Source organism: Neoarius graeffei, chromosome 8, assembly GCF_027579695.1.
Source record: "Neoarius graeffei isolate fNeoGra1 chromosome 8, fNeoGra1.pri, whole genome shotgun sequence".
Classification (NCBI taxonomy): Eukaryota; Metazoa; Chordata; class Actinopteri; order Siluriformes; family Ariidae; genus Neoarius; species Neoarius graeffei.
The window spans coordinates 76,209,251-76,236,477 of NC_083576.1; the positions used below are offsets into that span (position 1 = coordinate 76,209,251).

The following is a 27,227-nucleotide window of genomic DNA, read 5'->3' on the forward strand; positions in this document are numbered from 1 at the left end:
TTTTCCTTTCATCAAGACTATTTATTGATTCATCAGCATGCGCTCCCCACCACCCACATCCAACAAATAAAAAAAACCTACATAATTCCTACTGTACATCATCTCTCCACAAATCTCTCTCTCTCTCTCTGCACCCGAGTGCATGAACTCTCCTAACTCCGCTTAATTGATGGTGAGGACGTCGGTCTGGATCTCGTGGCTCAGCTGCGTCTGCAGGTCGCTCAGTTTCTTTTTGAGCACAGCGAGCGCGGACATCACGATCGTCTCGGGTCGGAGAGAACCGCACGACTCGACGTTATAGTAAAACCTGTGGAGCACCAACACAAGTCGGTTAATAAAGAACGACATCTTGCTTTTATATTAAACACATTGAGCTTGTATAATAAGCATTATATACCGGTACGCATTTTGCTATACGAGCTTCGTTTTAAGTGAAACATGCACTATATGGTTAAAAGTTTGTGGACACCGGACAAATTTATTCCCTCTTATAATAACCTCCACTCCAAGTCTTTCCGCTAAATCTTTGAATGTAGCTGTAGGGATCTGAACCCAAGATGTTCAGTGGAGTTGAAGTCAGGGTTCTGAGCAGGACACTCGAGTTCTTCCAGTCCAACGTTCTCAAAGGGCGTTGTCGTGCTGGAACAAGATTGCGCCTTGTAGTTCCAGTGAAGGGAAACGGTCATACTACAGCATGCAGAGGCAGACATCCTATACAATGTGTGCTTCCAACTTTGTGGCAATACTTTGTTCAAGAACCACACATGGGTGTGATGGTCAGGTGTCCATAGTGTGATTTTTGATGAATACTAATTAAAGGCGTCCAAAATATAACCTTGCTGATGTGACAAAGTAACGTATTCAAAAGTATTCTATCAAATTTATGTACTAGAAAACAACGAAATATCTTGGTAATTGTAAATATAATACTTTATTAATAGTCAGTATGCTAAACCGCACAAGAGTCACCATTTTTAAAAGACGGTGACGTCAGCCCTACCCACTGCACTAGTGGAACTCGTGTAATCATGGCGTCGGGCGCATCAAGTGAAAGCGACAGCTCTGTCGAATCGTACGGAGATCCCGCAAGACACACTGCAAGCAGGCTATGGCTTAGAAGGGTACCAGTTTGAACCTAGGAGAGGTACTCTTGACTCCGGTGATGACGAAATAAGAGAAGAAAGCTCGGATGACGGCGAGGATGAGACCGATACTGATGCTGAGCGTGGGGCAGAGCGTCTGCGTGCAGGTGACACGGCGTGGTGCTCGTGCGGAAAATGTAACGTGGAGTTGCTCACGAGTCCAGCAGAATTTATTTGCTGCAATGAGATAGGCGCCACCCGTGGACTTGCGAAATCGTCGCAAGAGGCAGAAACAGGTATTTCCAACCTCAATGAGCCATATTGTTTATTTACACCTGGGCACATACATACGTCATAAGCGTTACGCAGAGAAAATTAAGGTGCATTCTGATTGGATAAAATTAATATCATGGCGGGCTGTTCAAACTGCGGAAATAGTTTGCTCGAGCTACTTTCAAAACACTATAACTTTCCAACCTTAGAACAAAAAACTTTTGTAAGTCTTGAATAAGGTTCGTCATGGTGTGTTTTATTGTTATATTTACTCTATATATTGCCCTCTGTTCCCCTTTAAAACATTTCTTGGGGACTTTTTTTTTTTTTTTTAAGATTTTTTTTGGGCTTTTTTCACCTTTTTTATTATTGGATAGGACAGTGTAGAGACAGGAAATGAGCGGGAGAGAGAGACGGGGAGGGATCGGGAAATGACCTCGGGCCGGAATCGAACCTGGGTCCCCGGATTTATGGTATGGCGCCTTATCCACCTGAGCCACGACGCCCCCTTTCTTGGGGACTTCTATATAATGAAGACGGATGGATGAGTGAATGGACGAGCTGACTTTAGAGGGCTGTATCTGGCGCTACACTGCGTCACCTACCGCTCTGGTTTGCCGTTGGGGTCGTATGGAGCTTGGACTTCTTCCTCTTCAAGCTCCGAGTACTCACTCTTTGGCCTGAGAAAGAAGAAAATGCAAATGAACGTATTACATCACGGTGTGGTTGAATTCTCTCGAATCTGATTGGTCAGGAGGTGTCGATTAGTTTTCTATAACAGTAGCTCAGACAGTAGTTCCAGCTACAAGGCAAAAAAAAAAAAAAAAATCACTGGTTTATTTATATTAACGTGCTCATTCTAACAGGTTATCGTTTCTATAGTAACAGCTTGTACAGGGACTTGGATGCACCACATAAACGTATTTTCAAAATGTTTGTAACTCTTGATATGGGTTGTGTTTTTAGAAGGAGTCTTCGTAACTGTCAGAGGGTCCAAAGGGTCGCTGGTTCGATTCCTGAAACTGGCAGGAAAAATGTGAGTGGAGTTTAGTGAATGAACAGCACTTTCCTCTCCCTCTGCATCATAGCTGAAGTGCCCTTGAGGAAGGCACCTAACCCCTTAAAGCATATATGCAGAGCCATGACCTCGCTTTCGTTTCTAAATGCCTTGAGACCTCAAGAATGGTACAGGAATAGTTAAGCGTTAACAATAAATCTAATATAGCAATTTTTATGATTAAAGAGATTTCTATAGGTAGCGGTCTGAGTGAATGACCTTGACATCCGTAACGTCACAGCAGGAAAGTCTATCGGTCTCGTCGCCGTTTCCGCTATACTAAAACACAGAGCTGACTGCAACTCCGATCCTCCATTATGAGCTAATTTATCGCCATGCCACGTAGATGTGTTGCTGCACCCGCCAGCAACACGACAGAAGGTGGATTTACGTTGCATTCATGGCCCAAGAATGTTCAAACTGCAAAGATTTGGACGCGTTTTGCGAGAAGTTCACGGGCACATTGGGCACCTACGAACTGGTCTCTCCTCTGCTCTGTACATTTTACTGAGGACTCATACGAGACCTCTGATCTGTTGAGGAGTGTTGGCTATAAGCCCGTATTGAAAGAGGGTGCAGTACCAACAATTAAAGTAAACTACAAGAAAAGGAAAAGGTTTTTTTTTTTTTAAAGCAAAGTTCAGTTGCACCAGCCCTCCCGGAGTGTGAGCCGAGGGTTGTTGCTAAAACCCGGGATGGAACGGGACGTGACCTATCGCTCGGGCAGTGATCTCCCCGCGGTTGTTGCTAACACTGGTGAGATCCCGTTCTAGGTTTTAGTAATTGCCTGAGCCGAGTAGTAATGGCGGAGTACTCCGTATTGACAAAACAGAGAATGAGTGGAGCAGCCGTCTGATTTTTAAACTGGATAGTGCTGCCATCTCACTCTTACGTGGAAGAAGTGAATGAACGGAGAACTGAACGAACAACTGAAAGTCAAATTGTTTCAAAACAATCGGCCTTCAAGAAACAAGAACACAGAAGGGTAAGCTCCGACTCTCGTTTGGATTAAAAAAAAAAAAAAAAAAGCTGTTTACCTGCGTTTAGATTAATACATGTAAACTGTATTGTATTTAAGTTACCGGTATAAGATTATTTAATTTGCTTCAGAATGTGATTGTCTCAGTTCATCTGATTATTTAATTAGCCTTTCATGTTTTATCAGTGAAAATGCATGCATGTACATGTATGTTCCATAAGTTATAACACCCTATCCTGTTTTAATGAGAGTCAACCCACAATCAATGAAGTCAAATCAGTCTTAGTTGAGCAAGTCGGTAACGAGGAATGGGAATTGAAAACTGGTTCTTGTTGAGAACCGGTTCCCAGTGTTTCAATTCCATGGAATCGTCTGCCAGATTTGCTAACGATTCCCTTATCGATTCCAGCGGGCACGACTAACGTCATGTATATTACGCAAGTTACGCAACGTGCGTAGCGACATGCAGTAAGCAGTAAACATGGCAACCAAGCGGTTTAAACGCTCAAAAGTTTGGCTGCATTTTTCAAGGAAAGATGACAACCAGGCGACCTGCAGCCATTGCAAAGTAGATATTACATCGTCGGGAGGGAACACAAGTCTCATCTCATTATCTCTAGCCGCTTTATCCTTCTACAGGGTCGCAGGCAAGCTGGAGCCTATCCCAGCTGACTACGGGCGAAAGGCGGGGTACACCCTGGACAAGTCGCCAGGTCATCACAGGGCTGACACATAGACACAGACAACCATTCACACTCACATTCACACCTACGGTCAATTTAGAGTCACCAGTTAACCTAACCTGCATGTCTTTGGACTGTGGGGGAAACCGGAGCACCCGGAGGAAACCCACGCGGACACGGGGAGAACATGCAAACTCCGCACAGAAAGGCCCTCGCCGGCCCCGGGGCTCGAACCCAGGACCTTCTTGCTGTGAGGCGACAGCGCTAACCACTACACCACCGTGCCGCCTCGGGAACACAAGTAATATGCAAAAACATTTGCGCACACAGCACACGATACTTTTAAATGAAGGTCACGTTTTCGACACGCTTTGGACTGGTGAATCTGTGTTACTCATAAACTAAACAAAGTTGATGCTAATTGAGCTGTTTGTTCTCCTCTTTTTTCAAATGAGAATCGATAAGAGAATCGATAAAGAACCGAATCGTTAAGCAGAATCGAAAATGGAATCGGAATCGGAAAAATCTTATCAATTCCCATCCCTATCGGTAACAGTATTTCTTACTTTCACCATGAATTTTTATTTATATGACTTTGGTCTATAGCTGTCAAAGGCCTCGGCCTTAAAACCGGTTCCCGCCATGACATCACGCGCTCAGGGTTGGCTGGCTCAGCGGGGCAGCTCGAATGCCAACTTTGCGGTTGATTTTAACTCTCAAAAATATATTTTTTTTTATTCCCCATTTATGCAGCATACAAGAGCCAAGGATGGAGATACTATCCACTCAGAAATTTATTTTAAAAATAAAAGGTTCTGCGTATCTGCTTTAACTGCTCCCTGGGCGCTGTAATATACAGTGGTGTGAAAAAGTGTTTGCCCCCTTCCTGATTTTTTTTTTTGCACGTTTGTCACACTCAAATGTTTCAGATCATCAAACAAATTTAAATATTAGACAAAAGATAACACAAGTAAACACAAAATGTAGTTTTTAAATAAAGGTTTTTATTGTTAAAGGAACAGTCCACCGTACTTCCATAATGAAATATGCTCTTATCTGAATTGAGACGAGCTGCTCCGTACCTCTCCGAGCTTTGCGCGACCTCCCAGTCAGTCAGACGCGCTGTCACTCCTGTTAGCAATGTAGCTAGGCTCAGCATGGCCAATGGTATTTTTTGGGGCTGTAGTTAGATGCGACCAAACTCTTCCGCGTTTTTCCTGTTTACATAGGTTTATATGACCAGTGACATGAAACAAGTTCAGTTACACAAATTGAAACGTAGCGATTTTCTATGCTATGGAAAGTCCGCACTATAATGACAGGCGTACTAACACCTTCTGCGCGCTGCGGCAGTGCATTGATATCTGAGCTCCGTATCAATGCGCTGCCGAAGCGCGCAGAAGGTGTTAGTACGCCTGTCATTATAGTGCGGTCTTTCCATAGCATAGAAAATCGCTACGTTTCAATTTGTGTAACTGAACTTGTTTCATATCACTGGTCATATAAACCTATGTAAACAGGAAAAACGCGGAAGAGTTTGGTCGCATCTAACTACAGCCCCAAAAAATACCATTGGCCATGCTGAGCCTAGCTACATTGCTAACAGGAGTGACAGCGCGTCTGACTGACTGGGAGGTCGCGCAAAGCTCGGAGAGGTACGGAGCAGCTCGTCTCAATTCAGATAAGAGCATATTTCATTATGGAAGTACGGTGGACTGTTCCTTTAAGGGGAAAAAAATTCAAACCTACATGACCCTGTGTGAAAAACATCTTTGGAAAGCAGAGTTCAATTTCTCTAGCCACACCCAGGCCTGATTACTGCCACACCTATTCTCAATCAAGAAATCACTTAAATAGGACCTGCCTGACAAAGTGAAGTAGACCAAAAGATCCTCAAAAGCTAGACATCATGCTGCGATCCAAAGAAATTCAGGAACAAATGAGAAACAAAGTAACTGAGATCGATCAGTCTGGAGAAGATTATAAAGCCATTTCTAAAGCTTTGGGATTCCAGCGAACCACAGTGAGAGCCGTTATCCACAAATGAAGACGTCATGGAACAGTGGTGAACTTTCCCAGGAGTGGCCAGCCGACCAAAATTACCCCAAGAACGCAGCGACGACTCATCCAAGAGGTCACAAAAGACCAGGGCTTTGAACCAGAATTTTTTTCCTATTGGTTCGTTCCGAACAGAAACGGAATTTTAACGTTTCCGGTTTTGGGTTCCACCATTAAATAGACGTTCCCGAACCGGTTAGAACAAAAAAATTTCGTTCCCGGAACGGTTAATTACGTTCCCTGTCAGCTGTTTAACAAATGGCTATAAAATTATGTCTCTGTCTCATCCAGCTTAAGCCAAATGTAGGCTAATTCTATTACAACCTTCATTAAATAAGACAAGAAATAATTCAAAACAATTATTTCAAATGTTGGCGATTTGGATTCTCGGTATGTCTTCCCATCTACACAAACAGAAAAAGTGCCAAAAATGAAAGATAATTCGTTTAGTGTGTTACCAAAGGCTAGTCAGGCCCTATGCATTGATAGGCTAACAGAGGTTAACGTCATTTAATGTTCGCGAGCCTCTCATTAACGTGGACAAATATATTGATATCGTGTTTGAAATTGACGTTTTTGAATAACGATAGACTGCAATATTTACCTCTTATTTAAGATGTGGAGACGTGATAGTAGTCCACCCTCCCGCTCTCTACATTCAGTCAGCGAACGTCACACAGGAAGTGAACCCCAGCGGGTCATAGAAACTTGCGCAGGACAAGAATGACTTTTTTTTTTATTTGTAGGCTACGGAAACTTTGAGGAACGAAATAAAAACCGGTATTAACCAGTTACCATTATTTTTAATAAGCGTTTCTGTTCCGGAACATAAAAAATAATAAAGTTTCTGGTTTCGTTTCTGTTCCATGTGAAATAGAAAAAGTTCCCAGTTTTCGTTTTTGTTCCTTGAACCGGTTCAAAGCCCTGCAAAAGACCCCACAACAACATTCAAAGAACTGCGGGCCTCACTTAAGGTCAGTGTTCATGACCCCACCATAAGAAAGAGACTGGGCAAAAATGGCCTGCATGGCAGAGTTCCAAGACGAAAACCACTGCTGAGCAAAAAGAACATAAAGGCTCATCTCAGTTTTGCCAGAAAACATCTTGATGATCCCCAAGGCTTTTGAGGAAATACTCCGTGGACTGACGAGACAAAAGTTGAACTTTTTGGAAGGTGTATGTCCCATTACATCTGGCGTAAAAGTAACACAGCATTTCAGAAAAGGAACATCATACCAACAGTAAGATATGGTGGTGGTAGTGTGATGGTCTGGGGCTGTTTTGCTGCTTCAGGACCTGGAAGACTTGCTGTGGTAAATGGAACCATGAATTCTGCTGTCTACCAAAAAATCCTGAAGGAGAATGTCCGGCCATCTGTTCGTTACCTCAAACTGAAGCGCACTTGGGTTCTGCAGCAGGACAATGATCTGAAACACACCACCAAGTCCACCTCTGAATGGCTTAAGAAAAACAAAATGAAGACTTTGGAGTGGCCTAGTCAAAGTCCTGACCTGAATCCGACCGAGATGCTGTGGCAGGACCTTAAAAAGGCGGTTCATGCTCGACAACCCTCCAATGTGGCTGAATTACAACAATTCTGCAAAGATGAGTGGGCCAAAATTCCTCCACAGCGCTGTAAAAGACTCCTTGCCAGTTATCGCAAACGCTTGATTGCAGTTATTGCTGCTAAGGGTGGCCCAACCAGTTATTAGGTTTAGGGGGCAAATCATTTCCTCACAGGGTCATGTAGGTTTGGATATTTTTTCCCCGCTTTAATAATAAAAACCTTCATTTAAAAACTGCATTTTGTGTTTACTTGTGTTATCTTTGTCTAATATTTAAATTTGTTTGATGATCTGAAATATTTAAGTGTGACAAACATGGAAAAAAAAAAAAAAAGTAATCAGGAAGGGGGGCAAACACTTTCACACCACTGTAGCTGCCCACTGCTCTGGGTATGTGTGCGCTAGGGCTGGGTATCACCAGATACCTCACGATACGATACTATGGCGATATTTTGCCCATGATAACGATAATATCACGGTACAGCGATTCTGCGATAATCGATATATTGCAAGAAATTTCAACCACATCACGATATCTCTGTCACTGAAGAAAATCAGAATTTATTGACCACTGTAAAATTACATTTCACATACATAACTACACACTCTTACCAGACATATATTTGTCCCTATTCCACTGCTGGCAAAACCAAGAGTTGCTTCACTACAACATACAGAAAATTCCCATTTCTGTGCTAGTATTCTCAACTTTTCTGTAAGCATGGACACATCAGTGCTGCTTAACAAGCAGAATCAAATTGTTTTATGAAAACTTAAAACTTGCACTGCAGACTGCACATACATTTCAGTGCTAACACTAATATCAATTTGCTCTTTGTAAACTTGAGAACATAGACCTGAGAACATTTAACTTGTGCTTATTTTGCAGGAACAACACATTGAAAAGTGCAGTGTGCATCTTAGGCCCAATCCCAATTCTAATTTCTACCCCTCCCCCTACCCCTCCCCCTTCCCCTTGAAACTGAGCTACAAGGGATAGGGCTTGAAATTCAACCCCTACGTATTGGGATAGCCCTTCAACGATCGCATATGTCATCGCGTACCTCCGTCAGCGTTTACGTTAGCAAAACGCGACCAAATGCGTCATTGGCTGCGACCAGCCGCTACAGTCAGAGCCAGAACCAGAAATCTCTGCTGGCAGGGTGTGATTTGTTAACTAACACCACTGAATGGGAGATCTTTGGCGCTTCGTGCACCACATCCGACAGAATGAGGTGTCAGAACACTCATGTAAACAATAAAAGCGAGAATAACAGAACAAAATGTACGCAGTCAAGCAACCGAAAACAATACTCACTCCCAAAGCTTTTTAGCAGCAGCTTGGATTTCAGAAATCGCTGCTCATTCTCAGCTCGAAAGCGAATCAAGCGGCGTGTTTCCTCTGGATAACAACTTAAAACACGTAAATAATTGAGAAAATACATTTATGAAAATCTTTCGCCGCGGGAACCGCCATCTTTCTGAAATCCGCATGAAATCTCGCTGAAATCCGCATGGCATTGTGGGAAATCACTCAAACCCCTTCGTTCGGAGTCAGATCCAGGAAAATCTCCGTTTGGAGGGGTACAGAAGCCCTTCCCCTACCCCTCCGCGTTAACTGGGATTGGGATACCCCTACCCCTTCACGTGAACGCGCAAAATGGAGGGGAAGGGCCAAGGGGTTGGTCCAAGGGGTGAAATGGGATTCGGCCTTAGTCTCCCTGAGCACAATTATGAAACAAAGTGCAGTGTGGGTCAGTGTCCACACACTGAAACTGAACTGAAACCTCAGTGAATCATGTTTCTTCTGAACTTTGAGTAAATACTCAAAATAAAATGCAGTGTCTCACACACACTAAAACTGAAAATGCAAGATAAAGTGCAGATTCTTGCCTTTGGTCTTAAATGACAAAATTAAGTTCACAGTTACAGTAAGTCACACGGCGCTGTCCAGTGTAGTTTGCTTCGGGTCGGGTTTCAGCGGCTCCGGCTGAGCTAATATGTCGGGGTGGTGTCGTGCTAAATTAGTTCGCAAGTTTGTTGTGTTACCTGAATATCTAATTGGAGCGAAACAGGTTTTGCAGAGTGCATACTCTTCTTCCGGCTCACTGTTTTTTTTCTCCTTTCCTTTGGAATCCAAAGTGACTCCAAACATCTGCCTTAAAGTTCGGCGGCGTCTCTAGGTTTACGTTAACAGCCATGCTTGCTTGTTTTTTTTCCTCACTGCAACCGCCGGGGAAAAAAGAGAAGACGAAGAGTGCCTTGCAGTGAGGGAGCGGCACAGCGACACCTCGCGGACCGGAGGTGCGGAAGTCGTACTGGATTTACAACCCGTCTGAAACATGATTTATTATTTGAAAAAATATCTATATTCAAATTTTGAGTATCGATATTGAATCGGAAGACAAAGTATCGCGATATATCGCCGTATCGATATTTTTGCACACCCCTAGTGTGCGCATGTTTTCACTGCTTCAGATGGGTTAAATACAGAGGAAGAATCTCACTGTGCTTGAGTGTATGTATGTGTATGTATGTGACAAAGGCTTCTTCGGTACATACCATTCCTCAGGACGGGGGTACACCGTGTGTCTCAGAGCATTATCCGGGTCGTACTCGAAAGCCACCCCTGCTGTCGGGTTCCACTTGGCGTGTTCCTTCCCAAAGCCTTTCTTGGCGTACGCTCGGAGTCGGAGCTCTTGGCCTTTTCGGAGCTTCACCAGCAGGATGTCTGAAATCAGGAGGAGAACACAACCCGGGGTTCAAAGGTCAAGCCAAGACGGATTCAAGAATGCTGACGTAGATGTATCAGTGAATAAGCAGGTTACTATTACTACTTGTAACCATGGTGGATTACTGAAATACTTGCGTACAATTTTACAGATTACAGGGTCTCGGGTCACATAAACACATCTGTCTGAGCTCAGCACTGTTTACGGAAAAGGTGTGATGATCTAGACATACATCATTAACCTTGTACCTCCAGTGTACAACTAAAGACACACCAGGCAGCTCAGCTGAATCTGAATTGTAAAACTATGCACTTTTTTTTTTTTTTTAATTTTGTCCATACAGAATCTCTAAATAAGGTAGGGCTGGGAATCGATCCAGATTTCCTGGATCGATTCGATTCCGATTCATAAGGTCACGATCCGATTCGATATCGATCTACTTAGATATTGCTGGATTGTCACTTTAAAGTAAAAACTGTCCCTATAGAGATCTTGCAGTCACGTGACCGGAAAGTACACAGCCGCCATCTTGTCGGTAAAAAACACCGCTGAATACTGCTGCACTCGTGTACAGAATGGATCAATTTCAACCGATGGACTACATGGCTCATTTTTCTAATGAACAGATAACTAGATCTCATCTCATCTCATTATCTCTAGCCGCTTTATCCTGTTCTACAGGGTCGCAGGCAAGCTGGAGCCTATCCCAGCTGACTACGGGCGAAAGGCGGGGTACACCCTGGACAAGTCGCCAGGTCATCACAGGGCTGACACATAGACACAGACAACCATTCACACTCACGGTCAATTTAGAGTCACCAGTTAACCTAACCTGCATGTCTTTGGACTGTGGGGGAAACCGGAGCACCCGGAGGAAACCCACGCGGACACGGGGAGAACATGCAAACTCCGCACAGAAAGGCCCTCACCGGCCCCGGGGCTCGAACCCAGGACCTTCTTGCTGTGAGGCGACAGCGCTAACCACTACACCACCGTGCCGCCCAGATAACTAGATATATGTCTAAAATAAACGATCTACAGATTAGTGACCCTTATGGCTTACCGGACGGAGTTTTCACGACCGTGTCAGTGGATATTGAACTGCCAGAGGTGGAATACCCAGACGTGTATAATTACCTCATTAACTTTCCCTCGCTGTTCAGTGGTGAAGCACTGCGTGCTTATAAATTTCTGGACAGTTATCTTTACAGAAATTCAGGATTTGTCAGCGACTCAGATGCGGCATCTTGTAAACAAGAAAATAACAATCCTCATTGGATGGGTAAGTCAGCAGTGTTGCCAGATTGGGTGGTTTTAAGTGCATTTTGGCGGATTTGAACATGTTTTGGGTTGGAAAACGTCAGCAGTATCTGGCAACACTGTAAGTCACTTAAGTATTGAGTATAGCACTGACCAGCCGATTATAGAATAGAATAAGGTAATTCCAGCTGTAATTCCAGCTCGTCCGTCTTGTTTACCATGGATCTGGCGTTGGAGAGATAGAGGCTTGGCAGTGGAGGTTTGAATGGCTGTTTTCTGAGCTTAGTCAACAGACCGGCTCTGCAGCCTCGCTTTTGCTTCCGCTCCCGGCGCCGCCTCCTTCGCTTTGCTTCCGATAACAATCCACGGAGACCCCGCTGGTCTCGCTATCTCGTCCGGAATGTTGTGCATGCGATGGAAATCGCTACAAACCGTCATTTTCTGCTGGAAACCAATGTCCAGTAAGTCCATACAGTTGTAGTGGATATTGAAGTCCGGTACAGACGAACAACACGCAAAAATACACACAAAAAACATAAAAAACGTGCACAGGTAGGGAGAGCTTGTAGCTGCAGCCATTGTAGTAGAATTGTATATAGTAGGGTTTTCCAGAAGAAAAGGTAGAAGTAGAACCAGAAGTAGAAGGCGGAAATATGGCGTTTGACCGACAAGATGGTGTCTGTCACAATCTGGATCAGCTGTGACGTCACATGCAAGTGCTCCATTGACAGGAACAGCCCCATGTGTGTTTGTGCATGTAATTTAACACCAAATGCCTTCTCCAGTGCAGTTTGATTCGCCGCAGGTTTAGCTGAAACTGTGTTGGCGTGGTGCCTGGATAAGTGGTTGCGGAGATTGGTTGTATTGCCACTATATTTTACCTCCATGCGGCACAGTTTGCACACTGCTTTTGTTCTGTCGACTTCGTCTCTGTCCTCATAACGTTTGAATCCAAAGTAACACCATACATCAGCTTTCAGGCCAGGCGGTGATTTTAGCTGTGCAGCTTCAGCCATCTCGCGTTCTTAAGTTTCGGTTTCGTTTCCCGGCACCCGCTTTTTATAGCGGTCCTTGTGCGGTCGAGAAAATAGTGCCTATAGCCACCTGGAAGAGATCGAGCCACACATTTTTGAATCGATCTCGTATTTTCTGAACGTGAATCGATATCGGATCGTGGATCGATCTTTTGAACCCAGCCCTAAAATAAGGGTTTGAAAATGTGAAGAGAATGGATGCAAGTCTCAACTGGAGAAGAGAGAGTGTGAAGATCCTCACCGTCCTGCTCTACATAGTCATTGGGGTCGTTATCTCGACTTCTGGACGTCACCTGAAGAAAGGCAAAGAATCGGCTTTCTGTTTGTGCACAGATGAAAATCCGGAATATTTAAAAAAAAAAAAAAAAAAGCAAATCGTTGGAACGATTTAAGTGTAAAAGTTCACTTTAGGCGTGGTCAGGTGAGTGTGACTTACAGGGATAACTCGAGGGTTATTTGACAGCAGGTCCCGTGAAGTCACATGACGCGTCTGATCTTCCGTGCATCTCACATCCAGCGTGAGTTCGACTGAGCATTCTGGACAGAAATCATCGCACGTGCAGTCCTAACACAAGTTAAAGAAACAATGTCAGTGATATAAAGTACAGTGCAAAAGTCTTCGGCACATGTAAAGAAATGCTGTCGACCAAAAATGGCTTGAAAATAAAAAGGTTTCAACATTTAAAAAAAAAAACGTAATCAGTAAGCCATAATAAATGAAAAGTCAATATTTGGTTTGAGACGACCTTTTGCTTTTTAAAATAAAGAAATAAAAATAAAACAGCAGTCTCCAGAACAACGAGTGCAGTTTTATGCGGAAATGAGCTGTAGGTTTTTCTGAGCATCTTCCAGAACCAGCCACAGTTCTTCTGGACACTTTGACTGTCACACTCGCTTCTTCATTTTGCCCCAAAACCCAGCAGCCTTCATTATGTTTTCTTTTATAATCTGAAAAGTGCTCTTTTACGGAATATGCTGCTCAGATACAAACTTTCTTTTCTGTAATATTTAATTTTGTGCTGGAGACTAAATGAATGTTTGGAGCGACTCGATAGTGTAGAAGTCATCAAATAGAACTCTATATATAAAAAAAAAAGTTTGTATGGGGTGCCAAGACTTTTGCACAGTACTGTAGAAAGTTTGCACTTTGTACAGCTGATGATTTTTGACGTTTCTCTGGATACTTTGTGTACTCGGCTTAATATTCTAATAATAAACATTTTATTTAAAGGCGCCTTTCTAGCACCCAAGGGGACCGTACAAAAATGAAAGACAAACCATACATTAAAATTACAAAAAAAAAAAAGTCACAATTCAAAATTAAAAATTAGACAGTGCAGTGATTAAATTTGAAAAGCAAGTTTGAACAGGTGTGTTTTGAGTGAGGATTTGAAATGTGGAAGGGAATTGATATTTCTAAGTTCGGAAGGTAATGCGTTCCAAAGCCGGGGAGCAGAGCGGCTGAAAGCTCTGCTCCCCATGGTGGCGAGACGGGTGGAGGGGACAGTCAAGTGGATAGAAGAAGATCTGAGGGAACAAGAGGGAGTGGCAACATGGAGGAGATCGGACAGATATGGGGGAGCGAGGTTGTGGATGGCCTTGAAAGTTAACAGAAGGATTTTGAATTCAATTTGAAACTTGACTGGGAGCCAGTGGAGCTGCTGCAGGATGGGCGTGATGTGGTGGATGGAGGGAGTTCTGGTGATGATGCGGGCAGCTGAATTCTGGACCAGTTGGATCTTATGGACAGATTTGTGAGGGAGACCAGAGAGGAGGGAGTTGCAGTAATCCAGACGAGAAGTGACGAGGCTGTGGACAAGAATAGCAGTGGCATGGGGAGTAAAGGCCAATTTATGCTGACAACGCAGTCCTCGCAGACAGTGTCGCAGATAGCGTCTGCGTAGCCCCCCCACCTTCGCAGACGCTCTGTGCGCACCTCCCAAAAATTGTGACCACCGCAGACAGCCTCGCAGACAGCGTCGCAGACAAGAGGGCTCTGATTGGTCCACTCTACATCCGCTGTACACGCACTTCCGCTTCCCTACTTTCCCGGTTTGGTTTGTTTTCACGGCCGCCATTTTTAAAAACACGAGCGAAGATGGAGCAGCACGAAGAGCGGTTGATCGAGGAAGTGAGGAAGTACGTACATCTATACGACTCCAGTTCTAGTCATTATAAGTAACCGGAGGATAAACACTCCACTAACCACACCCACCAACTACTCCTAGCGATTTCACGACTTCGTGCCCCCTTGCGTTGTAGCGGTGAATAACATCGCGCACGCCTATTACTCCCCGCTCAACGATAAATTACAACTGTCTGCGAAAAGCTGTCTGCGAAAGCCTTGTCGCAAGAGCATGCAGAGGCCTTCAGGGAGGGGCGGAGACGGTTGATATTGTGTAAATGGAAATACGCAGACCGGGTAATGTTCTTGATGTGGGATTGGAAGGAAAGAGTGCTGTCGAGGACGACACCCAGACTCTTAACCTGTGGGGAGGGGGAGACAGAGCAATCGCCAATATAAAGAGAGAAACTGTCAGTTTTGGATAGTGACGATTTGGTGCCAATGAGGAGAACCTCAGTTGTGTCACTGTTTAGTTTGAGGAAATTGGAGGAGAACCAGGTTTTTATTTCTGCTAGGCAGTCAGTAAGGGAGGAGGGTGGAAGGTTGGAAGTGGGTTTACTGGAGACGTAGAGCTGGGTGTCATCCGCGTAGCAGTGGAAACTGATGTTATATTTACGGAAGATGTTGCCAAAGGGAAGGAGATAAGTGATGAAAAAGAGGGGCCCCAGGACAGAGCCCTGGGGCACACCTGAAGTGACAGGGGAAGGGTGGGATGTGAAAGATTTAAGCTGAATGAAAGAAGTATGCATCATCTACTTATAATTATTACTTCCTGGTTTTGCATGAAATGTTGGAAAGACTTTTCTAACCACATTTGATTATGAAGCTGATTATAAACAAGAGAAACCAATAAACTCACTCTTGAGTACTGCATTTTGTCTACGATGTCATCGCTGGTCAGCGGTATGAGCCCTGAGAGAGGGGGTGGGGGGAGACACAAAAAACACACATCATAACATCACTACATCTCATACACATGTGCACATGATCATGGCAAAAGCATCAGGAAGAAGAAGCAACTCTAAAATGAACTAAAACGCAGACACACACCCACTCTGTGTGCGATGAACTCGTCATGGAGAACTGAAGAATTGGCGTCGATCTGAACCCAGTCGATTGCTATGAAAAGTGAAAATGGACGCAGTCTGTGTAAAACTTGTTAGATGCATAAAAAAAAAAAAAATGTGTATTTTTCATAACGTTAAGGTTTTTGAATTAACGCCAAGACACTCACCGATGGTTGGAACCTCAGACATGAACACTCGCCTGATGGAGTTGGCAACGCTGTTTATAAAAACAAGCAGGTTTTATTAACACACAAATAAATCTAACTTTTTAAGGAAAAAAAAAAACGAGGGAAAGAAGTATTGAAAATAACACCATCTCATAAAACGTTACACATTTAAAGACTAATACAATGTAAGGAATAAAAGACTTGTGAGCTGATGTTTTAGGAAATTAAAGAAAATTACCGAGATGTGACGCAGCCTGACGGTTACAACCTCGAAGTGTTTTATTGCTCTGATACCACAGAAAATTGTCAACGATTACAGTTTTATCCTCAAAGAACAATACACTATAAAGCTGATTCAGTTATAGCGGCATTTAGCGTTACGGAACATCCACAAAGTGTACCCGGTGGTTTTAGTTCCGACTTCAGGCGGCTTTAGCCCTATGTTTAAATGTGAATAAAGTTGATCAAATGTGTAGCTATGATTGATCATTCTAGACTTAAAGACAACGGAGCTTTTTTTAAAGGAAAGCTTGAAGTTCTTGACTGAATTTTTCATTTGACTTCTGTAAACTAAAAAGTGCATATCCTGGATTAATTTAGTAGTTTTTTTTTTTTTTTAATACGAATGTCCCTTTACACACTCATCCAGAAGGGTAATTTTGCACAAAGCCATCTGTCTACAGCAGAAAAAAATAAAATAACAAAACGCGTCTGGAAAAATCCCAAGCGAGTCTGGAGCCAGATTCGTGACGTCACGTGCGGATCCGCCAGCAGGCTGCGAGAGCTTGCGTGGATTCAGTGCACAGCCTGTGTAGACCAAGTTTAGCAGCGAGCGATTTTGCATCGAAATAAGGAATTGTCGCCTGAGCTTCTAAACCCATGGATTCATCTATCAATGCTCATCTATCTACTGTTACATAAATCATGTTTTTTCTAATTACTATTATGTATTTATATATATATTTCTTCATTTAGAAGAGTACCGGCTACTGCAGGAGAAAGATTTCATAAGCTACACACATGGAATCGGCTAAGCAGGGTTGGATATACATTTAATGTGTTTGACAGGGCCCAAGTTCTCAAGCCCTGACACGCAGATCCCTTGATACATGTGAAGTGTATTATTGCCCGGCGCTTTCGTGTTGTTTACTTTTGTGTGCGTCAATAAATAACATTATCTGTGTACCACACAAACACAGGAACACCTAATTTAGCGTATAGTCTCTCTTATTTCTTACCCTGGCAACAGTCAACTTGTGAATCGCCGATTTTCTTGGTCTTTTTCTCGGCTCTGCTTTGGTCCTCGGCTTTTTCCAGGTGCCTCGCGCGAAGTTCTCTCTCATTGTCCGGTCTTTTGGAAAACGATGAGTACTAATCCCATCAAGATTGGTGTCGCTACACCCTCCTATGATACATCTGTTAACCATTTTAATAATTACGCAATAACGTTGAAGAAATTTGCAGAAAACCACCAGGTCGTTTTCTCATAAACAAACCAGCGCTGACGTAGGATTCAGAGGGAGGCGTCCTGCACGCGACGTCACGAAAACCAGTGTTTCCTGGGAAATCCAAATGCCACGTTTTTTCAGAGACGGACCAATTCAACTCAAATGGCTCGATTTCAACTGAATTTTTCTGGTATTGTGCAAGGTAAAAAAAAATTGCAGAGAATGTAAAATGCGACCGATATTTGACCAAAGTTTAATATAAAATCGGAAAATTACATTGATCTTGCTCCTGAATTTACCCGTGATATGCACTTTAAGTTCTAGCTTTAATTTTGACTGTTAGAAAGCACCGACACCAGAGACTCCTTCCACAAACCGCTCCATAAACATCTCACAGGAGACTTCAGAGTTTTTCTCATCAATCATTCAGTTTATATGAAGCATCGAGCGCATTAATACCGTATGTGATTTGCCTTGGAGCCGGAACTACTTTCAGAGCCATTAATCAACACCGTCTGACCAATCAGAATCAACCTTCTTTTGGCTGCTCCCGATTAGGGGTCGCCACAGCAGATCTTTCGTCTCCATTGCGCCATGTCTTCCACATCCTTCTCTACCACTTTCATGTCCTCTGTCACTACATCCATGCATCTCCTCTTTGGCCTTCCTCGTTTTCGTGTGCCTGGCAGCTCCATCCTCAACATTCTCCTTCCAACATGCTCTGCATCTCTTCTCAGGATGTGCCCATACCATCTCAGTCTCATCTCTCTTAGCTTAATTCCCAAGCTCTCCATATGTGCTGTCCGTCTGATGTGCTCGTTCCTTATCCTGTCCAACCTCCCATCGCAAACCTTAACATCCTCAACTCCGCCACCTCCAACTTTGCCTCCTGTCTCTTCGTTAAGGGTACGGTCTCCAATCCATACATCACAGCTGGTCTCACTACTGTCTTATACATCTTACCTTTCACGTTTGCTGGGACTTTTCAATCACAAATGACTCCCGAAACTCTTCTCCAACTGCTCCACCCTGCCTGCACTCACTCTCTTTCTCACCTCACTATCGCAGCCCCCATTTTCCTGCACAGTTGACCCCGGGTACTTGAATTCACCAACTTTCTTTACGTCTACTCCTTGCATCTTCACTGCACTCTCATCCCCATTCTCATTGATGCACATGTATTCTGTTTTGCTACGGCTCACCTTCATTCCTCTTCGTTCCAGGGCATCCCTCCATCTCTCCAAACCCAGCTCAACCTCCTTTCTACTTTCACCACATATCGCATCACCAATGGGTTGCTTTACAATCAGGGTACAAAGTTTGTGTCACAGGGGGCCAAAATTCAAATTGATTCAAACTGGTTCTTGTACCAGTTTTTAAGTGAAGGACAAGTTAAAGAACAGATAGGCATGCGTAATAGTTTGTATTATAACAAGATTAAGTGTAGCTTTAAGCAGGGCTGGGAGAAACAAATGAAGTGATTCTCGGAGAGGACATTTTTTTTTTTGGACAATTCAGAATCCACTACTTCCATAGTGCTTTTAAATATAAGGCTGTAAGCTTTGTGTTAGTTGTCTCTAATATTTATGTCCCAATATCTTGACCACATTTTAGGATGAAAATAATCATTTTAGATATGTTATTTTATATTGAAAAATTAGCTGTCTCAGAGAGGACTTTATTTTGACACAATTACATACTACAACCCCGATTCCAAAAAAGTTGGGACAAAGTACAAATTGTTAATAAAAACGGAATGCAATGATGAAGTTTCAAAATTCCATATTTTATTCAGAATAGAACATAGATGACATATCAAATGTTTAAACTGAGAAAACGCATCATTTAAAGAGAAAAATTAGGTGATTTTAAATTTCATGACAACAACACATCTCAAAAAAGTTGGGACAAGGCCATGTTTACCACTGTGAGACATCCCCTTTTCTCTTTACAACAGTCTGTAAACGTCTGGGGACTGAGGAGACAAGTTGCTCAAGTTTAGGGATAGGAATGTTAACCCATTCTTGTCTAATGTAGGATTCTAGTTGCTCAACTGTCTTAGGTCTTTTTTGTCGTATCTTCCGTTTTATGATGCGCCAAATGTTTTCTATGGGTGAAAGATCTGGACTGCAGGCTGGCCAGTTCAGTACCCGGACCCTTCTTCTACGCAGCCATGATGCTGTAATTGATGCAGTATGTGGTTTGGCATTGTCATGTTGGAAAATGCAAGGTCTTCCCTGAAAGAGACGTCGTCTGGATGGGAGCATATGTTGCTCTAGAACCTGGATATACCTTTCAGCATTGATGGTGTCTTTCCAGATGTGTAAGCTGCCCATGCCACACGCACTAATGCAACCCCATACCATCAGAGATGCAGGCTTCTGAACTGAGCGCTGATAGCAACTTGGGTCGTCCTTCTCCTCTTTAGTCCGAATGACACGGCATCCCTGATTTCCATAAAGAACTTCAAATTTTGATTCGTCTGACCACAGAACAGTTTTCCACTTTGCCACAGTCCATTTTAAATGAGCCTTGGCCCAGAGAAGACGTCTGCGCTTCTGGATCATGTTTAGATACGGCTTCTTCTTTGAACTATAGAGTTTTAGCTGGCAACGGCGGATGGCACGGTGAATTGTGTTCACAGATAATGTTCTCTGGAAATATTCCTGAGCTATTTTGTGATTTCCAATACAGAAGCATGCCTGTATGTGATGCAGTGCCGTCTAAGGGCCCGAAGATCACGGGCACCCAGTATGGTTTTCTGGCCTTGACCCTTACGCACAGAGATTCTTCCAGAGTCTCTGAATCTTTTGATGATATTATGCACTGTAGATGATGATATGTTCAAACTCTTTGCAATTTTACACTGTCGAACTCCTTTCTGATATTGCTCCACTATTTGTCGGCGCAGAATTAGGGGGATTGGTGATCCTCTTCCCATCTTTACTTCTGAGAGCCGCTGCCACTCCAAGATGCTCTTTTTATACCCAGTCATGTTAATGACCTATTGCCATTTGACCTAATGAGTTGCAATTTGGTCCTCCAGCTGTTCCTTTTTTGTACCTTTAACTTTTCCAGCCTCTTATTGCCCCTGTCCCAACTTTTTTGAGATGTGTTGCTGTCATGAAATTTCAAATGAGCCAATATTTGGCATGAAATTTTAAAATGTCTCACTTTCGACATTTGATATGTTGTCTATGTTCTATTGTGAATACAATATCAGTTTTTGAGATTTGTAAATTATTGCATTCCATTTTTATTTACAATTTGTACTTTGTCCCAACTTTTTTGGAATCAGGGTTGTGATTTGATCTAAATACTCTGAAAACTTACTGGCATTCAACATTAAAACTTAACTAATGATATGGAACCAAATATTTGTTTTATGGTATAAAGAATGATATACACTACCGTTCAAAAGTTTGGGGTCACCCAGACAATTTTGTGTTTTCCATGAAAAGTCACACTTTTATTTACCACCATAAGTTGTAAAATGAATAGAAAATATAGTCAAGACATTTTTCTGGCCATTTTGAGCATTTAATCGACCCCACAAATGTGATGCTCCAGAAACTCAATCTGCTCAAAGGAAGGTCAGTTTTATAGCTTCTCTATACAGGCCTCCAAGACATTCAGCCAAAGTCTTTCTTGAAGAGTTTGGTGAATTGTTATCAGTCATTTGCTTAGAGTTTGATTGTCTTATTATATCTGGGGATTTTAACTTGCATGTAGATAATACTGATAACATTTATGCCAAAGAACTATTTGCAATTATTGATAACTTTAACCTAGTACAACATGTACAGGGACCGACCCACTCTCGTGGTCATACTCTTGACCTCGTCATCACAAAGGGTCTTACTGTTTCTTATACTGTTGTTGACCTGGCCTTATCCGATCATTTCTGTGTTTTCTTTGAAGTTTCTATGTCTCCTCACATTCAGAATAGCTCAACGACTATAGGCAGGAGAGTCATAAACGACAACACGTGCTCTTTTTAAGCAAGCTCTCTCTCAGAACTCAACCAAAATGTCAGACTCTGTAGATGATTTACTGGAATTTTTTAATTTAAATATGACCCAAATTATGGATGATATTGCTCCATTCAAAATAAAGAGAGTCAATGATAAGCAGAAAGCACCATGGAAGCAGTACCCGGCTGTTAAACTGCTAAAGAGAGAATGTAGAAAGACTGAAAGAAAATGGCGCAAATCTAAACTTCACATCCATTATCAAATCCATAAAGAGATGCTTTGTAATTATAATTATGAAATTCGTAAAGCAAGACAGTCTTTCTTCTCCAATATCATCAGCAGGAATATGAACAATGCCCGTGTGCTATTTTCAACAGTAGAGAAGCTAACTAATCCCCCACCACAATTAGCACCTGAACTTCTCTCAGTTAATAAATGCAATGAGTTTGCATCCTTCTTCAAAGGGAAAATTGATAAAATAAGGCAGAATATTTCTCATAATATATCTCAGTTGCAAAAAATTGAAAAACTGCAATCACCAGTGACACAGATAGATAACTTTAACACAATGTCAGAATTTTGTTTAATTGATTATGAGACTTTTGAAAAAACTGTACAAAATCTCAGTTCTTCAACATCTGAATTGGACATTCTGCCCACCAACTTTTTTTAAGTCTGTTCTTCATCTTATAATTACAGATGTGCTTCAAATTATAAATACATCCTTGGAGACTGGTGTTGTTCCTGTGTCCCTAAAAAAAGCTGTTGTAAAGCCCCTTCTTAAAAAAAATAATCTGGATCCTTCAGTGTTAAATAATTACAGGCCAATATCAAATCTACCATTCATCGGGAAAATCCTGGAAAAAATTGTCTTCAATCAATTAACTGCCTTCTTGATATCAAACAGCCGTTTTGATAATTTTCAGTCAGGATTTCGTGCCAATCATAGCACTGAAACAGCGCTGATTAAAGTTATAAATGACATACGTCTTAATACTGATGCAGGCAAAACATCGGTCCTGGTGTTACTGGACCTCAGTGCAGCTTTTGATACTGTTGATCACAACATACTGCTATATCGACTTGAACACTGGGTTGGATTGACTGGTAAAGTGATCAATTGGTTAAAATCATACTTAAAAGATAGAAGCTTCTTTGTTACCCTGGGAAATTGTTCCTCAACGTCAATGCCCTTGACCTGTGGTGTCCCCCAGGGGTCGATTCTTGGACCATTACTTTTCAACCTTTATATGCTCCCACTTGGGCAAATTATCAATAAAAATTCAATTTTGTATCACTGCTATGCAGATGATACCCAAATTTATTTTGCTCTATCACCAAATGATTATGCCCCCCTTGAATGTCTCTACCAGTGTATCGATCAAATCAATAGCTGGATGTCACAAAATTTTCTTCAGCTGAACACAGATAAAACAGAAATAATTCTATTTGGAAAAAAAGATGAAAGACTCAGGATTACCACTATTCTTGACACAAAAGGGATTAAAACTAAAGAAATAGTTAAAAATCTTGGTGTTTTCATTGACAGCGAGCTAAACTTTGACAGTCACATGAAAGCAATCACTAAAACGGCATTTTATCACCTAAAAAACATTTCCAAACTAAGAGGACTTATGTCAAAACATGATCTGGAAAAACTAATACATGCCTTCATCTCTAGTAGGGTTGATTACTGCAATGGCCTTTTCACAGGCCTGCCAAAAAAGACCATCAAACGACTTCAGCTGGTTCAAAATGCAGCGGCTAGGGTTCTCACACGAACAAAAAGAACAGAGCACATTACTCCAATTCTAAGGTCCCTTCACTGGCTTCCAGTAAGCTACAGAATTGACTTTAAAGCATTGCTGCTGGTGTACAAATCTCTAAATGGTACAGGGCCCAATTACCTCTCTGATATGTTGCAGCGGCCTAACCCAATCAGATCTACCAGATCGCAACAGAAAAATTTACTATTAAAACTAGGGATGTCCCGATCCGATCACGTGATCGGAAATCGGGCCCGATCACGTGGTTTCAGACTCGATCGGAATCGGGCATTACCTCCCGATCAGGGATCGGATATATATCTATATAATATATTCTCATTTTTAACACATCAATAGCTATGCGTTGGCACAGAGTGAGACCAGACCTCTTGTCTCAACACAGCAACATCAACGCGTGCAGCATGACATCACTTTGTAGCAGAGACGCTATTGGTTATTGGCTGCCTGTTGCCGGCGAAGTTGAACACGGAAGCAGTTCGAAGCGGAAAGCAAAGCATGTCTGCGGTGTGGCAGTATTTCAAAGTTGATGACAACATTGCCATAGCAAACTGTGAAATATGTAAAGCTGGAATTTCAAGGGGTGGACAGGAAAGGGCCGCATTTAATACAACAAACCTGATACGGCACCTGAAAAACAAACACCCGACACAATACAGCGAGTTTTTAGTGCTGTTGCAAACATGTTGGATGACAAAAACAGGCTCAAACCTGAAAGGGTAGAAATGCTTGTTTTCATCAAGAAAAACGTTCATTTCCTTAATTGAAATTACTGTATACCACTGTGAGATGCATTCTTAAAAGCAAATTACTGGCACTGTGGCAGTTTTATTATTATTTTTTTATTTGTTTACATTCCTGCCAGGTATTTTAAGGTTATGTTTTTAATTTATGTTATTTATTGTTCAAACTACCTCACGTAAGTGCTCTGTTTGCTAACGGAGTTGTTGGATGTTAAAATAAGGTGTTAAATTAAAAAAAATGAGGAACATCCTGGATCCGTTTCTTTCCTCGTCTTTATTATTTTTTATGGATTATAAGAAGTATCGGATCGGGACTCGGTATCGGCAGATACTCAAAATCAAATGATCGGTATCGGATCGGAGGGCAAAAAAACCTGATCGGGACATCCCTAATTAAAACCAGTTGTTAAAACAAAGTGTGGTGAAGCAGCTTTTAGCTACTATGCAGTACAGCTATGGAACCAACTGCCAGAGGACATTAAAAATGCTCCTGCTGTTGGCAGCTTCAAATCTAGGTTAAAGACCAAGCTGTTTTCAGATGCTTTCTGTTAAATAATTAATATTTTTACATTTTTTATAATCTTTACTTTCTCTGCATGTTTTAAATTTACTTTAACTTTATTCTATTTTATTCTGCTAGTTTTTTTTCCCCTTTCTCTTTCTCCTTTTTCTTTTTGGCATTTTAATATTTTATTTCTATTATTGTTTAATTCTTATTATTTTCTTTTAATTATTTTAATTAATTATTTTAGAATAAAGATAAAATTATTTTATGTAATTTTATTTCTCTATTGTTTACTGTTTTTACTTCTGTAAAGCACATTGAACTGCCATTGTGTATGAAATGTGCTATATAAATAAACTTGCCTTGCCTTCTCTAAAGAGCTAAACTGTTTTCAGCTGTGCTAACATGATTGTACAAGGGTTTTCTAATCATCCATTAGCCTTCTGAGGCAATGAGCAAACACATTGTACCATTAGAACACTGGAGTGAGAGTTGCTGGAAATGGGCCTCTATAGAGATCTTGCAGTCACGTGACCGGAAAGTACACAGCCGCCATCTTGTCGGTCAACAGCACCGCTGAATACTGCTGCACTCGTGTACAGAATGGATCAATTTCAACCGACGGACTACACGGCTCATTTTTCAAATGAACAGATAACTAGATATAATGTCTAAAATAAACGACCTACAGATTTGTGACCCTTATGGCTTACCGGACGGAGTTTTCACAACCGTGTCAGTGGATATTGAACTGCCAGAGATGGAATACCCGGAGGTGTATAATTACCTCATTAACTTTCCCTCGCTGTTCAGTGGTGAAGCACTGCGTGCTTATAAATCTCTGGACAGTTATCTTTACAGAAATTCAGGATTTGTCAGCGACTCCGATGTGGCATCTTGTAAACAAGAAAATGATCCTCACTGGATGGGTAAGTCACTTAAGTATTGAGTATAGCACTGACCAGCCGATTATAGAATAGAAGAAGGTAATTCCAGCTGTAATTCCAAATCGTCCGTGTTGTTTACCTGGCGTTGGAGAGGTAAAGGCTTAGCAGTGGAGGTTTGAGTGGCTGTTTTCTGAGCTTAGACAACAGGCCAGCTCTGCCTGCAGCCTCGCTTTTGCTTCCGCTCCCGGCGCCGCCTCCTTAGCTTTGCTTCCGATAACAATCCACGGAGACCCTGCTGGTCTCGCTATCTCGTCCGGAATGGTTTTTTTTTTCTCGTCCGGAATGTTGTGCATGCGATGGAAATCGCTACAAACCGTCATTTTCTGCTGGAAACCAATGTCCAGTAAGTCCATACGGTTGTAGTGGATATTGAAGTCCGGTACAGACGAACAACACGCAAAAATACACACAAAAATAAAAAACGTGCACAGGTAGGGAGAGCTTGTAGCCGCAGCCATTGTAGTAGAATTGTATATAGTAGGGTTTTCCAGAAGAAAAGGTAGAAGTAGAACCAGAAGTAGAACTAGAAGGCGGAAATATGGCGTTTGACCGACACGATGGCGTCTGTCACAATCTGGATCGGCTGTGACGTCACATGCAAGTGCTCCATACACCCATGTAGATATTGCACCAAAAACCAGACATTTGCAGCTAGAATAGTCATTTACCACATTAGCAATGTATAGAGTGGATTTCTGATTAGTTTAAAGTGATCTTCATTGAAAAGAACAGTGCTTTTCTTTCAAAAATAAGGACATTTCAAAGTGACCCCAAACTTTTGAACGTGCATCCCTTTTGGAGCTACCTGTGGTCAAAAAAAGCACTTTTTCTACGGTAAATGACACGAGTAGTTTTGCTAAATATGACATATATTGCCATACATTCACCAAAAATAACGTTATCACCAATTTTTTTTTGCATGGTAAATAGAGCGATCACAGGGCTACAATAAACAACCAAGTGTATTTAGTCAAGCCTTTTGATATTGAAGATAATAAGTGTTAAATGTGATTTTTAGCTTGCGTACCCTGATTGTAAAACAACCCCGATTAGAGTCAACCATTCCTTAATATCATCTTCTACACTGTTACACTAACATCACCCCCAAATGCCTCGGGGTTCAGGAAGACCAGAATGAAAATGCACAACACTGGTTCACATTATTATGATGCTAGCTGATACTAGCCGGGTTCGCTAGCATGCTCGGCTAATCTCAGCACTCACGCGAGGTCCGTGTTCTCGATGACAAACTTCACATTTTCGTCCGTCAGCTCTGTGATTTTCACTGTCGGCTGGTTGGCGTACGGCATCCTCAGCTGGAATTAAACGACTTTAAATGCTTTTAAAAATGACCGCTGTGTGTATTTAATCAATAAACAGCTCTTTATAGCTTCACTATTCGGCGCTTCTTTGAGACATCATTCAATGCCGTTTCATTGGTTCATTTCCGGGTTATTCAAGCAAGTACTTCCGGTTCGTCTAAACAAAACCGGAAGTATAATTGCAGTAACATTTATGCGGTGTTGTTTTTTTTTTTAAATTAAAATTAGCTAACAATGACAAACAAAATAAAAGTACTGACTTAACTGTTTCCATCAATATTTTTTTATTATAAAATTTCTTACTTTTAAACACCATCCATGTTCATCTCATCTCATTATCTCTAGCCGCTTTATCCTGTCCTACAGGGTCGCAGGCAAGCTGGAGCCTATCCCAGCTGACTACGGGCGAAAGGCGGGGTACA

General features: G+C 42.1%; 1 protein-coding gene across 5 annotated transcripts; it reads right to left on the reverse strand.

Moving 5' to 3' along the window:
• On the reverse strand, positions 1-26,921 carry polr2c (RNA polymerase II subunit C). Of its 5 annotated transcripts, none has more exons than XM_060928260.1 (10): positions 26,708-26,790; positions 17,321-17,717; positions 16,083-16,132; positions 15,899-15,967; positions 15,708-15,760; positions 13,160-13,288; positions 12,965-13,016; positions 10,260-10,428; positions 1,961-2,035; positions 1-307 (listed from the first exon to the last, which is right to left on the reverse strand). In XM_060928260.1, exons 3-10 carry the CDS (start codon positions 16,102-16,104, stop codon positions 163-165), a joined length of 714 nt encoding a protein of 237 aa, XP_060784243.1. In that variant the 5' UTR covers positions 16,105-16,132; positions 17,321-17,717; positions 26,708-26,790; the 3' UTR covers positions 1-162. The 5 variants fall into 5 exon arrangements, with proteins under 5 accessions (XP_060784243.1, XP_060784245.1, XP_060784244.1 ...); XM_060928262.1 differs by lacking the exon at positions 17,321-17,717 and adding an exon at positions 16,321-16,369 and having other exon boundaries at positions 26,708-26,763; XM_060928261.1 differs by lacking the exon at positions 26,708-26,790 and having other exon boundaries at positions 17,321-17,487; positions 17,579-17,717.
• Between the last annotated feature and the right edge of the window lie 306 nt (positions 26,922-27,227).

Bases quoted from the DNA above. Each gene is read 5' to 3' on its own strand.
- polr2c (XM_060928258.1), bottom strand. From the start codon at position 26,793: ATGCCGTACGCCAACCAGCCGACAGTGAAAATCACAGAGCTGACGGAC. The intron at 16,133-26,707 runs GTGAGTGCTGAG...TTTTATAAACAG, and splicing joins ATCGAGAACACGGACCTCGC to CGTTGCCAACTCCATCAGGC. The intron at 308-1,960 runs GTAGGTGACGCA...GGTGCTCCACAG, and splicing joins CCCAACGGCAAACCAGAGCG to GTTTTACTATAACGTCGAGT.